We start from the raw sequence: 17,880 nt of genomic DNA, 5'->3' as shown, positions 1-17,880 counted from the left end.
AAGGATTAGATGAAAAAGACTGAATCCTGAATTCTGTTCTGTTCTTTGCTACCTGATTTTCTGTTGTTGTCGCTCTTTTCCTTACATCGAGTAAGTGAGTGAAAGCCTTTTGTACGTACCTTTTCCTGAGACGTATAAATCTGTGTGGGACATTCCTGAAATTTCCTTTTGAATGAAAACCAAGAAGGAGTATGTTGATTATTAGGAGGAAGTTCTGCTTTTTCTTTCTTGTTAAATCTTCCTTCGTAAGGAACATCTGCTCTTTTTCTCCTTCCCTCCCCCACTGGCACCACATCACAAGCATATGCCTGATTCATTTGCTCCCATAAAATCATGTATAAAACCCGTGGAGGTTAGTCACTCTGTTCTTTTGGGATTAATTACTACAATTTATCCTGAAAAATTAGATACATTGCTTCTAGCTAGCTAAAACATTTGAAGGCCATCCATTACTGTATTATCGCTGCATTAAGAAACTATTGTATATACATTATTTTTTTTCACCTAACATTTCTCAGCTTTACAGTACTCTCCTCTCCCTCACATTTTAGTATCTTGTCTTTGATTACCATCATGGCTTTCCCCAGAGATCATGTGCAGTGTTTTCTCTCTTGCATTCAGCCACATTTAGCTGCAATGCTGTATACACCATTGAGAACCTATGCACATACACAGCTTTACAGATCCTATATTTGCCTCCAATTTTTTTATTTCTGTTTGTTTAGATAGACTCTTCTGCAGCCTTCATACAGAATGCCTAATGGAATATCTCACTGTCTTCCATTGTATTTCATCTGAGGATGAAATACTGTATACATACATTGTGTAAAAAAACAAACACACAAGGAAACACGTTTGTTTTCATAGGTAATTTATAGTTATCTGTCAAGGCTTTTTTACTTTTTTACTTTTTCACTTTTACTGAGGATGAAAACTCAGAATTGGTAAGTTATTTGGCTCACAGAAGTTAAATGTGATGTGCTATTAGCATGCTTCTTGTCAAGGAAACAGGTTGCTTTATTTTGCAGAAGTCAAAAGCTTACTTCTCCCAACTGTATTTCATAATACTAATGAATTCCAGCCTAGTTCAAGGCTAGAAATGTATACAGATTACTGGTTTGGCCATGAATCTTAGTATGGCCAATGAATCTCAGTGAATGGAAAAGTGATGCTGACAATAGAAGGGGTAAAAACTATTGTCTAGGTTTGATCTGTTTTCTTATTAAATACAAAAGGACAAATTCAGATATTTGAGCATTGATGGGACTTGCCTCCCAAGTTGCTGCTAATATGATGTTGAAGTCACACACTGGATATGTCTCATAGCTGAAGGTCACTGAAGAAAGGTGTGATTTCTAGTAGCACAGTACCCTAACTAGTGTAGTGCAACTTTCTCATTTTCGTTCCAGAAATTTGAGTAACTAGCCCAGTTAATCAATTGGGCTGGGTGGACAATACACTGGTGCAGAAATGAGGTAGTAGTATTGAATGCTGAGATGCTGATGCTGTTGAAGGAAACCAGGTCCATATAAGTAAGTTTCACTCTGCATAAAATGTAATTGCTTAATTTTTGTTAGTAACCTTCCATAATACTGTCTGATTATAAAAGCTCAATTTTTCTTAAATATAGAGTATTAAATATGCCACTGGGTTCTTTCTTATCTGTCTCTTCAAGCGCTAAAATTACAGCTGTTCATTTTGAAGTTCAGTAGTGCTGACATATTCTTTATTGCTGTAATTAAATATCATCTTTATTAGGAGCCTGAACCAATTTTGCACTAAAACTAAGGTTTTAAACTTGTTACAGATCCCCAGTAATTTTCCTTTCTTGCAGAGAAAGCTTTGGTAGACTTGGTAGTAGTAAAGGGTCCCTGGTGTTACTCCAGACTTTGTGAAGACATTTAATTGTAACCATAAAATTAAAAGACATCTGGATAAGTACAATAACAAATTATTAACAAAAGTTTTAGGTCCTGGTTTTGTAAATTCAGTACTTTTCTTTGAAGGAGTCAGTAACACGTGGATAAGAATAATCAGTTGATAGCAACATATTCATATTTCTAGAAAGCTTTTCACAAAGTCCCTTGCTAAGGAAACAAAGACATTGTAGGATGAGAGGGCTCATCGTTTAACATCCTCTACAGTAAGAAAGAGGTTGGATTTCACAACAGAAGATGAAAAATTATCAGGGCAGCCCAACAGAGATTCGTGCTTTTCAACTTACTGGATTATTAGGCAAGGAGGAGCGAACAGGAAGGTGATGGTTTTTGCTGGTGATACACAGTTATGCAGGAAAGTCCAATCTACTGAAAGTAATTAAAAATATTTTATAATACAGATCATAAATAAAATGGTGGTTGAAATTCACTGTCGATAAAAGCAGAGTAGATTTTTTTCCCCATGTGCACAACTATGTTTATATATACACATGGCGATGAACTTTAAATGACCCATAAGGGACTTATGAAAATGTCAGTCAACAGACACCTGAAAAGCAAAATAAATATGAATTATATATAATAAAAATATTAGAAAAAATATGTATCAAATATATATTTTTTCATTAATATAGATTGTACTGCTGGTCATCCTTTCTCAAAAAGGATATAATGTATACAGAAAATGTACTGAACAGAGCAACACAGGTGTCAAGCTGCTTCCCTCTAGGAAAGCAGAGGAAAAATACAACGTAGATAAGTAGAAAATAAAAAAATAAAAAAAAAAACCAAAACTACTCGCTGTTTCTCATAATAAGAAGGGCACCTAATAAAATTAATTGGCAGATGATTTAAAGAAAATATTTTGTTATACAACAGAAATGAATCACAGAATTCGTTACCCCAGGATGTTTTATATGCCAAAACTATGAATGATTCAGAAAGTAATTAGAAAAATTCATAGAAAGTCTATCAAGAACCATCGAGCATGAAAATGCAGAAGCAAACTCTGGCTTTTGGAAGTCCCTCTGCCACAGACTCCCTAAAGCTTGGAGGAAATACCAGCAAAGTGTCATTCCATATTTGTTCTTTTCTGTATTTTTTCTCTAATTACCTGCTACTGGGCACTGTGGCAAACAGAATACTGAGCCAGATGGGATCTAAAGCACTGCACTGACCTCATCCTGCCCAGCCATTCTGATGCCGTGACACTGCCCTGGTCCCCTTGCTCTGGAACCAGGAGGGGTCCTCCACAAGTTCTTTCTTTCATTCATTTACGTTGCGGAGTTGGGCAACCTATACAGACTGAGGAAGCTCAGAAGAACCAGTCTGGAGGCTCAGAGAGATACAAGACACCTCAATTGCTACAGATCTTGAAGCACAGAGGAGAAAAACTATTGCTTTGCCTTCATTTTTCTCCGAGTGTTGTGAAGTGAATTGAAGTTGGTGTGGCTTCACTTCAGTTACCGTATGCAGAAAATTGGAAATGTCACCCACTGCCAATGTCGATAACTTCATTTAGAGAGGAGTCAAAAAGAGTATGGGGTAGCAAAGTCAGGAACCTACATGGAAAATAATCCAAATACAGGAAATTTCAAAATGTCTAAGCACTAAGGGCTCTGAAGTTATGGTCTAGACAGGAAAGCAAATGTGGAAAAAAATAAAGAACTGACGAGCAACAGTCAGATTCTGTCAGACATCCTAGGTGTATTATAGTGGCTGTAGACCAGCCTGAGAAGAACTGTGAAAGGACAGAGAATGTATCTTACAGCAGCTTTAGATTTAGCTAACAAATATCCCTCTGTGCTGGTGCAGCTGCACTGCCATGCTTGCTGGCAGCCAGGAAGAGGAGCCTGCCCACACCCTGACTCTGCAGATGCTGCTTCGCCCTCTGTAATACAAATAGTTGGCACAGGAGTTTTACAGTACTGCTCCTCCATGTGCATATATATGAAAGGTGATTCTTTAGTTTTGAAAAAAATAAACTGAACCTTTAAGATTCAAGGCTTTTAGGAAGATTAATCCTGTTTATTTATTTTTCATTTGTTTGTAGTCCAAATGATTTACTCTCATGCAAAGTTACCGTCAGGAATGGAAGAACTGTTACTATTGAGAGATTAAGTGGATTACAGAAGAGAGTGTTACCGAGAGGAGCCCATAATAACTCTGTAGGAATATTTTGTCTCTTTAAAAATGAACCTGGAAACAGTCTATCATCATGTAATGGTCTAACTTCTCAGCAGCAGCAATACCCAAGATTTGCTTGCCAAAGTCTTACACCTGTGTCAGAGTCAGTCGTCTAATAAGCCATAAAAATTCTAACTACAAAATGTACAAGATTGAGCTAAAACACTTTAAAACACAACCAGAGGGAAAGAATAGTTTTACTGTTGACGCACAGCACAAAGCACTAAGAGCAATTACTTTGTTTTCCTTGGCCAAGCACAGCTTACAAGCATGACCACGTTTGTTTGTTTGTTCCAAAAAACCTGTGCCTATGCCCAAACTGAGTGACTTCTAAGGACTTTATGCCAAACCTCTATGAACACTTGTGAGTTAAACTACCAACACCCAGGTGCTCTGATTGCTCAGCACTTTGAGAAATTGCCTTTCAGTTTACTCTCTGAGTAAAGCATTTTTTTAAATACCATAATTATTCTGACTTCTGTTTAAAACATTTCTAGGAAAAGTGAAGGGAAGCAGATAATTTGGATTTGTTGGGCACTGAGGTTGTTCTCAGCTCTTTAGAATACACATAAAAAACAAACCAGTGCCCCAAACAATGCATAATCTAAACAAACAAAAGCTGGCTTCCTGTTGCTGAAGTCCTTTCTGATGGAACAATTTTGCTTGAAAGGTGAATATAGACACAGGAAGTAGATATGACTGAGTAGTTCGTAATGTCTACTTACTTACAAATACTTCGAATTCTTATTATCTTCCATACTTCCCTTGTCCTCTCCATTAAGGGCTTCTACATTATCGTTCTATTTTATATGTCCTTCTTTTTTTGACTGATTGACTCTTTATTTTTAATCAATTTGCATTTTCTTCTGTTTATATGAAATTCAACTGTCAGAAGCCTGAATAAATATATACATAATTATATTTAATACAAGTGCAACACTTGTTCTCATATGAGGCATATGCTCAATTTACATGTAATGAGCAATCCTTAAATTACGATAGCTCCTGTTAGAAATTTTTAGCCTCAATACCATGAAGTCTCAATGCTTTTTTACTGTGTAATTTGTATGCAGTATTCTCTGCATAAGGACATCAAACTCAACACCTCTCCTGGCATTACATTTTTATTTCAAGCTACTATTCTTACAGTCTCTGATATACTTTGTTTTATAAGTCACAGGAAAACAATATTCTTTCAAATGAGATATGTAGTAAATGTGATATTGTATACTATCAGCCTCTGCTTAATTTCTATGAAGATTGATTGTTTTGCCTTTACATATTGAAGCCAGCAGGTAGAAAACAAGGTAGCAAAAACTCTGATTTTACAAAGCGTGCTGCATTATGCTTTTTATGCATACAGTGATGTGAACATAAATGTTGAGGTCAATTAGAACCTGAACACAGCATGTTAAAAATCACTATTTCTCCACAGACTCAACACTGAATATTACTTTTAATAGGAGTGATGACATAAGGGAAGCATGAGCTACAGCATTCCCTTTCCAAGGTTATTCAGACTGGATGCCACAAGGACTTGCTGGTACTGTAAATATTCCCCACCCCTCCTACACGGACTGCACGTAAGCCTGCAAAACAAGCTTGCCAGAGCTGCAGGGCACTGGCTGAGTGGTTTGGCAGGCGCGCAGAAAATATTTTTGCTGAGTGAATTAGCAGAGGAGAGTAAGCCTCTAGTGATGATGTTATGGAGACTTCAGGACCAATGTAATGGTCTGTGTTCACCGTAGCTAAGTGCTACCATGACAAAGTACAACCAAAAAGGTCTGGATGTGGAAGCTGTCTTTCCATTTTGTAAACCAGGGCAATGGTTTACACCTGACTCAGGGCAATGGTGTGTCAGGCAACAAAGCAGCAATGCTGGTTGGTTAGCTTGGATGATAGTCTGTGCTTCAAACTACAATTTATGATAAGTTTCTTATCTACAGCAGTGTTTTGACCATTTAAATGCTTTTCCATTTGTTTGGATCACAAGATGTTTCTTAAAGTATCAGCATTATTACCCAAAAGAAAAAGAATTAGTCAGGAACAGAAATTGTGTGCAACTTGCACCATCACATCAGTCTTTTGAAAGAGGTAATTAGACCTTAGAGGGCAGACTGCCATTGCATATTGCAGATAGGAAAATCTTGCACAATTTTGTGGTCTGCTATGCCTCTTGCATTTTACCAAGGCATTTTGCATCATTTGAGGGTAACAAATCTTATAAATATTAAAAAGGAGAGCTGCTGTTGCTTGTGTTTTATTGCACAGCAATATTGTCCTTTCTTCCCCCAAAATATTTCTATTTTCTTAATAAAAACGTTCTTATAACAGATGATCACCACATTCTAGGTCCCTCCCCTTTACATTAAATGTTCCTCCAACACTTCTTTTAGACTCATTATCAAGCAGAATCTTGCAGAAGATCTGAGGCCATGATGGTCCGTGCTGGCCAGTCAGCCCTGCCATCAAAAGGCACTCCATAAAAATTATCTTAATGTCATCTACACCTAGAAGGCAGAAAGCTGGATTTTCTTAATATCAGAATGTTCAGACTGATCACCAGTGTTTGAAAGCACTTTGTTTGTAAGGCCTTTGATTCTTGTTTCCAGAAAAACTCATCCTTCAAGAAGAAAATCCAAACAGCAGTGTAAGGCTAAGTGCGCGTAGATCTATAAGGATGATCTCCAAACCTTTTTCAGGCTATTTTCTTCCTTTCTTTTCTTTCTTTTATATTGGCAGTCACACAACCACACCCAAGCTTATTTGAGATACTGCTCTTTACATTTACTACCCGTTATAGATAGTGTTAATGTTTTAGGAGGGGAAAATAAAAGTGAATTTCAGCAAACAGCTATCAGTAAGAACAATAAATTCTCCGTCCATTAGTTAGCAGTTGAACGATCCTGTGAGCTATTTCATTGTTTACAACAAAGTAGCATGCAATTGACTGTGTTACACTTTGGTAATTTCCATTCCTCTGAAGTATTTTTCCTCCTTCATGATTTAATTTTATAAAACATGAAGGATTTTAACTAATGCCGTTGTACTTCTCTAAACTAAGTTTTCGAATGTTCACTGGGCTGGTTCTGTAATGAAAATGTGGTGCACTCAGTGAAAAGAGGGCATCGCACAAGCTGAGACTCAGCTCCTGCACTGCTGGGGAGCGAACATCTATCTATTTCTCTAAAAACTGATCAAGCTATCACAGCGAGAAGTCAGCAGAAAACTGGAAATGACAAAGTAAAATATTTGCATGCATGGCAATAAACAAATTGCAAACTGCCTGCTTGGGAATTTTATTCTTTACATAACCAGTGAACGAAATATTGAAAAGAAAGTGTACAAACAACAACAACAACAAAATCCCTTTGAAAATAAGGTTGCCAGTTAAAACAGCTTTACTGTTTTTTTCTCCCTTATCTTTGATATCTCTGTTGATGGGAACAGTCTCTTTTCCTATGTAACCACACCGAACTAATAGTTTTGTACAGCTGGTGATGTAGATATTCATAAAGTGCCTGAAGCTACATTGAGGAGACACTTAAGAAAATGTACATTAGCTTAGTATCAAATACCATCTTTAATGGCTGCTTTGCTTAAATACTAAGCCTCACTTTTTCCCTTTTAATATTAAGGTCTGTGTACTGGCTAGTTCAGTGGGGATGCTGGGGGAAAGAAGCTAAGAACTGCTGGGCTCACAAACTTTTTCAGAAAGAAAAGACGTTCTGTGGCCTTTTTTACTGTCAAAAAGGTTTGACAAAGAGTATGAACATTTAAGGTTGTAACTGCCATTACAATCCACGGCTATTGTGCTGCAGGACAAAATTTAAAAGGGAAGCAATTATTTACCACATCTGACATGATTTTCCATAGAAGTGACATGGTATCACGATTCACATGCTCTAAAAGAATTCCTTACAGGAAAAAATCTTGCATTGCTGACCTCTGAGAAGGCACACTCTCCAGTGTTAGCTTTATGAGTCATATCCTTGTAATTCCTCTGAAGGGCAGTATCATGCCAGTATGGTCCTCCAGTACAGAAGTACTTGATCAGAGAGGGCACTGGTGTAATGCCTTAACTCCAAGGCACACAAATTTAATGAATGTGCACAGTCAAAATGAAAGAGATGCTTAGGCCAGTTCCTTCTGGCTTCTTGGGTAACACTTTCATCTCAGCCTTGCTTTTGGGTCAAGAGGGAGGTTGTCTGAAGAGCACGGAGTGGGCTGTTTGGAAAGCACTGAGCAGGGATCCATGAGATTTTACAGCAGAACGCCTCTGGCGCTACTGCACGTCCTGCAATTTGCTTCTCTTATTCTTTATTTATATAAAATAAAATTTTATTTCTAAACATTAATAAACTGACTAGCATAAGGTTAATCAAGATAAAACTGACAGTGAAATATTCTCTTCTTGTTAACTGTTTTCAGAGCAAACCCAGCATGCAGAAGAATTAAACTGAAGCATTTGACCGAGATTTGTTAATGCCAGACACACCTTTTCTTGCCTCCTTACTACTGAGATGTGTGTCTCCTCGAGGGCATTCTGCAGAGATTTGAGATGTAAGGTTTTGACAGTGGAAAAGTACAAGTCTAAATATAGTACATTTTGCCAAACTTTGTTTAAAAGAATGATCCAATAGATAATCTGTTCAAAACTATACCTTGCTACTGGTTCCTAGGCAAACCATTTCATTAATGGGGATTTTGCATGTAAATAATACCAGCGTGGGGCTATTAGAATGGACTGACTGTCTCACAAACAGGCACACAGAAGACCTTAGGTTCACATTTATCTTTGTCATAGTCTGGGGAGCAGGAGGTCTTACTATTTTGTTTCTTCATTTTTGTTTACTCACTGGTTCCTCTTCTGTGATGCATACAAATCTATGTCCTTGAGAGGCACCAGAAGTCCAGTTAACTACTTTATTTCCAGAGCATTTCCCTGGTGGATTCTAACCCACAGTTCACAAACGTCTGCTTACACAGAAGGAGGAAAATGTAGCAGTGGACAGGCAAAAAGGAGGAGAATGTAACAAACCTCTGAGGCATGGAAATTCAGTGTCTAAAAATCTGTAGCACTGAAATCACACATATCAGAGATGCAGAGTTTTAAGGAAAAAAAATGTAGAACTACGAAAAAGACCACTTTCTCTAGCAGTCTGTGCTTTCAACAAGAGAGTTTCCTCATTATAAACAAAATTTCACAATATCATGAAATCCTGTAGGGGGGTAGTGGAGGCATTGGCACAGTTACTGACAGAGGAGGGAGGAAGCATGTCCATGCAATGTTTACTACTTACTTGGAAGGTTTTACTTAGTTTGGAAGGATTCACCCATGGCCCTTCATTCTCTCTCCCCACTTCTGTTTTTAATGGCACCCCCCGAGCAGGAGAAGGTGACCTCTGGGAAACAGCATGTGGGGAGTAACCAGCAGGTCAGGATCTCCTCACAAATATCACCTCCTGCAGGAAGCCCAACTGTGATTCCTCATACTTTATTGGAGCTCTCAGTCCTGCCTTTGTCTCTTCCTCTGTGACCACAGGCATGTATTCTGCTTCACCTGAGTACCTAGAAAACACTTTCTTTTTCCTCTCTCTGTTTTCTGGTTTTCTTCTAAAGCTACATATTCCCTGGAGCAGGTTTTTCTTCACATTGCATAAACAGCTCTTCAGGCATTGCTGTGATACAGTACATGCCTATTGGAATGAGAATGAGCAAATGATAACAGCACAAAACTGATAGAGAGATAAAGACAGAGAAGAAATCTCAGCAGTGATGAAACATAATAGTGTGTCTTCACGGCATCTTAAATTTTAAGATGAGATTTTAGATTTTAAAATACTTAGGAGTAGATATGATGTCTTTTGGACTCTATGACAATGATTCTACTACCTTTCTTTGCAGCAACTAAACAAGGCTGGAAGATAAAACCCAGGTTTCAATACAGGAATGATGAAATTATGTATCCACAGCCATAAAGGAGGGAGAGGGGAGGAAAGGGGGGGCTTCCTCCTGTCTTCCACTAGCACTTGTTAATAGCAGGGGAATTGGAAAGCAAGGACAGAAACTGAGCTGAAAGTTTCCTTCAGCCAATATTACAAGAAATGCTTAGGAAGACCCCTGATCTGACCCTTGCACCAAACTCTCATTCTCTTCGGCTGCTGAGGATGCAGGAACACTTCAGAGGATCCTGCTCCTCTTTGGAAGTCCTGTACCACCACTGAGACTTGCAGGGGGATCACCTTTGTGGAGGGAGTCACAGCCTCCATCCGCATGGGTTACCAGAAACCTGCCACACACAGCAACAATAGTGCGACCTGAAATGGATGCTCAAATGCTAGTACATCACTTAACTTAGTACGTACCATCACTTAGCAAAGCTGCAAGTCATCCCATGGCTCAGGCTCTGGCAGTGTCAACTGTGAAAACTCAGTGGTGTTTAGCAAAAGACCGTGCTTTTTTTTTTTTTTTTTTTTCCCTGTCCTTTGTCGTGAAACTTAAACTGACTGCAATCTTGGCTAACTCTTCAACCTACAGGCAGTACAGCATTGCCCCCATACCTTGGAAGGCAGGGCAGGACTGGGAAAGATTGCTTGGATGAATGTACAGGGAAATCTCTCCAGTACTAACATGTATGATCATGAACTGAAAATGTTCAAACGATTCTGGATGTTCTAGAAATGTTTCTTCTAGGTCATTTCCACATAGGCCATATCAGAGACAGACCAGATCTTGCTCTGAACTTGAAATGAAGAACCCCTCAGGAAGAACCATCCAGGATTCTGCATTTCCAAGCAGGTCATACATACATACGGTTCTCACTTTGCAACAGACTTTGCAGAGAATTTTGTAAAAAAGTTAAGAAAATACTTATTTATTTACTGGATGGGAATTTTTTATCTTTAAAAATGCTCATCAATAATTTTAGCCTTCAGAAGAGATGTTCTTTTATCCTCTGAAAAATGGATGGGCAAACAGAAGAGACCCCAGGATGCCAGCCCTAAGGAAAAGTGGCCATGCCACAGATGTGTTTTGAGAAATCTTCTGCCATGTCGAGTTCCAGCCAGTGCCCAGCTGAGGTCCCCACCCAGCTGTGAAGGGTGGGGACCACAGAGGCCCAGCTAGAAGCCTCTTTCAGTTAGTGGCATGAAGTCTGAAGGAATTTCTTAGAAATCCCTGGGACTCTAAGCCACAGCATGGGGCCTGCCAGTCCATGGCTTTTAAAACAGAAGACGAGAAACCTCTGAAGCCCCCTGAGTCTCAGTGGGAAGGAAAAATCCTCTGTCCCTTCCAACTGCAATGAAGGAAGTTGAAGCCATGTTACAGTGGAAAGTCTGTACTTGTGTGGTGGAGAAAAATCAGAGACCACCCCCTTCACTTCCACAATGCACTTCTTATTTTTATTTCTTATTTTTTTATTTTTTTTTTCACAGCCTCCTAAAAGGGGTGCCACTAATATCTCATTTGGTGTGGAGTTTGTACTAGGTCTGGACACTGGGATACATAGCAAACAAAGGGTAAAGTGAATCAAATACCATTTTTCTGGAAGTGGTTCCACTTCTCCTTCATGCCCTACTGTATGGTTCACAAAGTCTTGAAGTGCATATGATTTTATTCAGGGACACATATGCAGTACAGGCCTATGCAGTGTCCTTTTGTTTGTCCTCAAAATACATTCACCAGTGATCCCTCTTTTTTAATTCTTTTTTCCTCCTCGAAGACCAGCAAATGATATTGCTTGCAATCAGCTTCAAAAAGAATGAAGCCTTCAGACTTTAATCATGTCTCTAATCTTCTGAAGAAAAGGAGAAGACCCTGAAGCTAAAGCCCTGCATGAGATATGTCCCAAAATCAGATACGAGTGAGGGTATAAACATGAAGGGTGTTTGTATATACAAGACAGTATTACACAAACACACACAAACACCTTGTAAAGCAGAAGTTATATATTTGTTCTTCTCTTGGCTTTGAGGTAGCAATCACTTATCAAAGTCTAAGTGTATTCTAAGGACATAATGTTCTCATTTACTGTGCTTCAGAAAGAATGCTCTCTGATTTCCTTAGTAAAGGGCGCAGATAAGTATTCCTACCACACAGACAGGAGCTGGCAAACATCTCTGACTCCACTTCGATTCAACAGTCTGAATCTTATAAATTCCGGCCTCAGTCTGTTATTGTAGAAATTTCTGATCCAGCACAGGCAGATCCTTCAGGAATGACACTGCACCAAGATTTTCTGGACTTCTGTGGTGGTGTTACCCAGCTGGGCAGCTGAACTCCACCACAACGACTCTCTCTCTCACCTCCTCAAGAGGAAAGGGGGAGAAAAGACGATGAAAAGAAAGAAGAAAAAAAAGAAAAAAGAAAAGAAAAAAGAAAAGAAAAAAAAAGGCTAACAGGTTGAGAAAAGGACAGGAAGAACACAACAATTATCATCACAGGCAAAACAGGCCCCTCCAGGCCACATCCACCTGCTCCACCGGGGGCTCCTCCACGGCCTGCAGCGTGGAGATCTGCTCCGTGTGGGACCCATGGGCTGCAGGGGGACAGCCTGCTCCACCAGGGGCCTCTGCACAGGCCGCAGGGGAACTGCTGCTGCGTGCCTGGAGCACCTCCTGCCCTCCTGCTGCACTGGCCTTGGGGGCTGCAGGGCTGCTTCTCACTCCTCTCTCTCCCAGCTGCTGTGGCACAGCAGGATTTTTTCCCTTTCTTAAATCTGCTCTCCCAGAGGCCCACCCAGCGTCACTCCCTGGCTCGGCTCTGGCCAGCAGCAGGTCCCTTTTGGAGCAGCTGGAGCTGGCTCTCACCTGACATGGGGCAGCTGCTGGGCTCTGCCCACAGAGGCCACCCCTGCAGGCCCCCAGCTACCAAACACTTGTTACATAAACCCAATACAGCTTCAGAGTCTTCCAAAGGGTATCAATTGCAGTTCTACATAAAGAAATTAGTCACAAGCTATACCAGCTATGTTCTTCCAGAGATTTTGTCAGTAAGCAAATACACAAACTTTCAAAGAGGCTTTTGACAAGGGTATTAATTTTCTTGCTCCCTTCCCTATTACCTTCCAGACATGGCCTCTTCAGTGTAGTTTGAGTCTGCAGATGATCCTTTTGATGTTACTTCCCTTAAAGTTCTCCATTGCAACCATATGTCTACAGATGAGGCCTGTATTTCCCAGTAGCTGAAAAATGACATTCAGGAGTCCATGGAAACTGCCCGAGTGCAACAGCTTCTCTTTGTTTGGAGATTTTCAAATCTTGACTTAATTGCTTTACCAGGATGAAAAGTAACTCATAAGATGAGTTCTCAAGAAGAGTGTTTAACAGTATGTATTTACTTTCTCTATGATAATATTGTTTGTTTTGTTTGTTTGTTTGTTTTTCTTAAAATAGTAATTTGTTAATGAAATATTTCATAGCAATAGAAGATAAAGGGTATGCAGAACTACAAGAAAAAAGTACACTGTAAAACGGAAGCTGTGGTTTCCCTCTATCAATTATGATCTTAAATAAAAGCAACAAGCAACTTTTTTGATAACTTTCCAACCCCTGGATTTAAGTTGGCATTAAAAGAAAACACTGCATTCATTTTAATTGACTTGTCATTTTCATTAGAGATGATGCAAAGGTAATTGAATCCTTTTCCCGTAATGGATAAAGCAGTGCAGTAGAACCTATAATCAAACAGTAAGAGCAAGCTGACCCTGTGATGCTGGCGTAACTCTGGCTCCAGTGATGACTTTCAAGTACTCTGGAGTACTGTGTTCAGTTCTGGGCCACCCAGTACAAGAGAGACAAGGATATATTGGAGAGTCCAACAAAGGGCCATGAAGATGATGGATGGATTGGTGTGCCTGACATATGTTCAGAATCTGAGAGAGCTGGGGCTGCTCAGCGTGGAGAAGGGGAGGCTCAGGGGGATCTCATCACTGTCTGTAAATCCCTGAGGGGAGGGTGCAGAGAGGACGGAGCCAGGCTGTATCCAGTGGTGCCCAGTGCCAGCACAGGAGGCCCTGGGCACAAACTGGCCCCCAGGAGGCTCCCCCTGAGCACCAGGAGCCCTTCTGTGCTGTGCGGGTGACGGAGCCCTGGCACAGGCTGCCCAGAGGCTGTGGGGTCTCCTCCTTGGAGACGTTCAGAAGCCGACTGGACATGGTCCTGGCAAACTGCTTTAGGACCAGACAGCCTTCAGAGGTCTCTTCCAACCTCAACCATTCTGTGATTCTGAGATATTCTGCATAAAAGCTGTAAAATGTGCAAGCAAATTGTTCATGGGCACATTACTGATGTGAAGGGATGAATATCAGGACAAAGTCAGTTGAAGAAAAGCATGTTCTAATCTCCGAGGTCGGCCAGACCTTGGAGCCACAAGAATACACAAGTTAAAAGCTGCAGGCAATGTAGGAACTGCATGAGAACCACTAAGGCGAGCACTAGTTTGCCATCAAGTTCAGCCTCAGATTCCCCTCATCAGTCTTCTGACAGTATGCAGATTCTTCACGTGACCTTAGAGTGTGTATTGCAAATACCAACAAAACTGCATTTCAGCTCCACAGATGGTACGTTTGTTCTTCTTCTGGCTTCAAGAATTACATCCTTTATTGGAAATTTTAGATTTAGGCTTGCTTTCAAGGGAATCTCAAGTGTACTTTCCAGCAAGCACATCAATTCCATTAACTAGCCGAAACTCCAATATTCAAACTCAACCCCAGTCTTCCTTCTGCAACAGAATGAAGCATTGCTGACATCCTAATTAAATCCAAACATTCTGGGCATATAAAATGAAAAACATAAGAATAGAGACTTGTAGGAAAACATCTATGCACAGGTGAGGAATTAAAAGGCACAACTACAGCTTTTCTAATTACGCATTACAATCAAACTGCATTTTCTGAAGAGATTATATACTGACAGATATTTGTGATGTTACCAGTAGCAATGTAATCCTTAATTTGTATTTATAAAACTGACATCCTCATTCCTGGTGATTCGGTAGATGGCAAAAAAGTTTTTTTTACAAAAAAGCTACCTCAGTAAACCCCAAGTTATATTGTAATTCTTAAAAGGTAAACTGAATACTTCTCCAGTGAAAATGTACTACTTTGACATGGAAAGGAATGAGAAAGAAAATCCTGACTGAAACTTTTATGTCAGAATGCTGGACCTGCCTGAACTTTAATAATTAGGCCATTTTTCTTTCTCTTGCTGTCTTAGGAAAAGAATTTCAAGTTAATATTTCTGTACAGTTTGATTTCACATTTGAAAGTGCTGTTTTTCTGAAGAATTCCTTCTAATACATGGTACTAAGACTTAGACATGCTGCCAGTAGCCAAAGAGATTGAAAATGCCTCTAGATGATGGTCATCTACCCCAGACTATCCCAGATTGGAAATGTCCAAAAAATATAATGTATACAGGCATTACAATCATTCTTCAAGGAAACTTACTCATACTGGAACATAATAAAGAAACATGGATAGTACATCATGGTTGTTTGGGGAACAAAATAAACACTTCCTCATGGGAAAGGAGGAAGAAGATTTAGAAGAGAAATATTTCCTACATCACAGCTTGTAATTAAGAAACTTAAACAAGAATTCATTAAAGCCTCCTTCTGCCCCAAGACCTTCTTTGCCATTTCAGGAATCATTTATAACTGACTATTATAATAATTTATAGTAAGGTTATTATACGTTCATGCAGAATGATTCATATTTTAATCTTTTTTATTTTATTCCTGTAGCAGATTGTTGCTAATTATACTAATAAAATATTTTGAGCACTAAATTCTTTTGCTGCTAATCTTTTGTAATAGCTGGTGTTCTGGAAATAATGATTTCAATTTTTTTCTTTTTTTTTTTTGCATTGATAACTACATAGCTTTATGTAGGAGACAAAATCTCTATGCAAAACTTTGAAATGCCAGAGATATTCCTGAAAAACTTGAGTGCAGTCCCAGAATAAACTATGGTTATCATAGTAAACTTTATAGAAATTAAGTGTATGCTAGGCACTTTACAAAAATAGGGTTAAATTCTAAAACACATCTACAGTCATCTGAATCACTGCTACCTTATTATTCTAAGGCTGGTTCATCAAAAGCCCCAGTGTATGGTAATCAAACAGCTATTCTGAAGTGTGCCTGCTGGGAATGCCCCTTGAGTGCCTGCCACCAGCTGGGAACAGCTAAAGCTCAGTAGCTACTGTTCTGATCCTTTCTGTTCTCCCAGTTTTCTTGGAGGGGGGGGTGGTGGGGATCTACTATTATTTAATTTATGATTACATGCCCTCAGCATTTTGTCTAGCTTTATAAACTGTCTTTTGTTATTTTGACTGTCTCCAAGTTATCGCCAGCTTTTTCATTCTGTTCTCTCTTATGTCTGTCTCCACCCACACTGGTTCAGTTACAGTCATCCAGCGGCACCCTCAGGGTCACATCCCTGGCCATCCACATTATGCATGGATTTGGGGTGCTCTCAGTAGCAGAAGGTCCTAACAGATGTAAGGGACGAAGCCCCCAGGACTGCTAATCCTTTGCAGTACTCCCCATTGGATACTCACTGGCAACCTGGGATAAAAGTTTGGGTCTGAGGGTGCCTTAGATCACTCTTATGAAGTGACTTACAAAGTGCCATCACCCACCCTGGACTCCCTCAGGGCTGTCCAACTTTCTTGCATTTGGGCTGTTCTTGGAAAAAAATGAAATGGCCCAAGTCTTTCACCTTGAATGAGTTTTGGCTGAGGCAATTTTTCACTGTCTTCAGCACAAAGAATTTATTTGGCTTGCTTTGGGCTATCTCAAAAGCCAGACCTAAAAGAGCTTGGTTTTGAGCTGGGGTAGATGCTTCTGAGCCGGCCACACACACTTCGCAAGGCTGGAACTGGGACTCATCACACTGCTTCTTTTCCCCTCCCTTCAATCTTTGTGTGGAGGCTGATGGAAAAGCACAGTCTGGTTTTCTCTGGACGGCCCCTGTGCTGCCCACAGCCAAATGCTGCTGCCACAAACACGAGGCTTCCTCGTGGGAAAGGTGAGGCTTCTGCGCAGGACAGGAGGCTGATCTTGACGTTGCTGATGAGTCACATACAGAACGGTGAATTGCATCTAAAGCGGGCTTGAAAAAGATACGTTTTCTTTACTGAATGCCTCACCAACTGGCTCAAGGCATTTAAGCGTTCTCTAAAATTGTCTTCGTGGTCTGAACAAGAGACTTGTAGGTAGAATCCAACGTAAAGTTACAGGACCTTTATCTTTTGTCATACGTTTCCAAAATTCATACTCAATTGTAACGCATTAACATATAGACATGGTCCATATGAGACAAAACATCATCTAAAAAGGCTTGGCACACAGGGAAGGGAAGGGAAGGGAAGGGAAGGGAAGGGAAGGGAAGGGAAGGGAAGGGAAAGGAAGGGAAGGGAAGGGAAGGGAAGGGAAGGGAAGGGAAGGGAAGGGAAGGGAAGGGAAGGGAAGGGAAGGGAAGGGAAGGGAAGGGAAGGGAAGGGAAGGGAAGGGAAGGGAAGGGAAGGGAAGGGAAGGGAAGGGAAGGGAAGGGAAGGGAAGGGAAGGGAAGGGAAGGGAAGGGAAGGGAAGGGAAGGGAAGGGAAGGGAAGGGAAGGGAAGGGAAGGGAAGGGAAGGGAAGGGAAGGGAAGGGAAGGGAAGGGAAGGGAAGGGAAGGGAAGGGAAGGGAAGGGAAGGGAAGGGAAGGGAAGGGAAGGGAAGGGAAGGGAAGGGAAGGGAAGGGAAGGGAAG

The 17,880-nt window shown here is 40.3% G+C and overlaps 1 protein-coding gene across 13 annotated transcripts in view; it reads right to left on the bottom strand.

Annotated features, from left to right (window-relative positions):
• OXR1 (oxidation resistance 1) overlaps positions 1-17,880 on the bottom strand; it is a 273,119-nt gene that overhangs the window by 85,932 nt on the left and 169,307 nt on the right. Inside the window, exon 1 of one of the 13 annotated variants that reach the window (XM_080579463.1) lies at positions 120-230. The exons of 11 other annotated variants lie outside the window; for them this stretch is intronic. In XM_080579463.1, the coding sequence (XP_080435589.1) occupies positions 120-153 (34 nt within the window). In that variant the 5' untranslated portion in view covers positions 154-230. Of the gene's footprint in view, positions 1-119; positions 231-17,880 lie in introns of those variants that run through there. One more of the 13 variants, XM_080579458.1, reaches the window with a different exon arrangement.

The sequence above is a fragment of the Anser brachyrhynchus genome (genome assembly GCF_964034855.1).
Source record: "Anser brachyrhynchus genome assembly, chromosome: 2".
NCBI lineage: Eukaryota > Metazoa > Chordata > Aves > Anseriformes > Anatidae > Anser > Anser brachyrhynchus.
The sequence above is the reverse complement of the archived record's forward strand: the minus strand, read 5'-3'. Positions and strand labels throughout refer to the sequence as shown.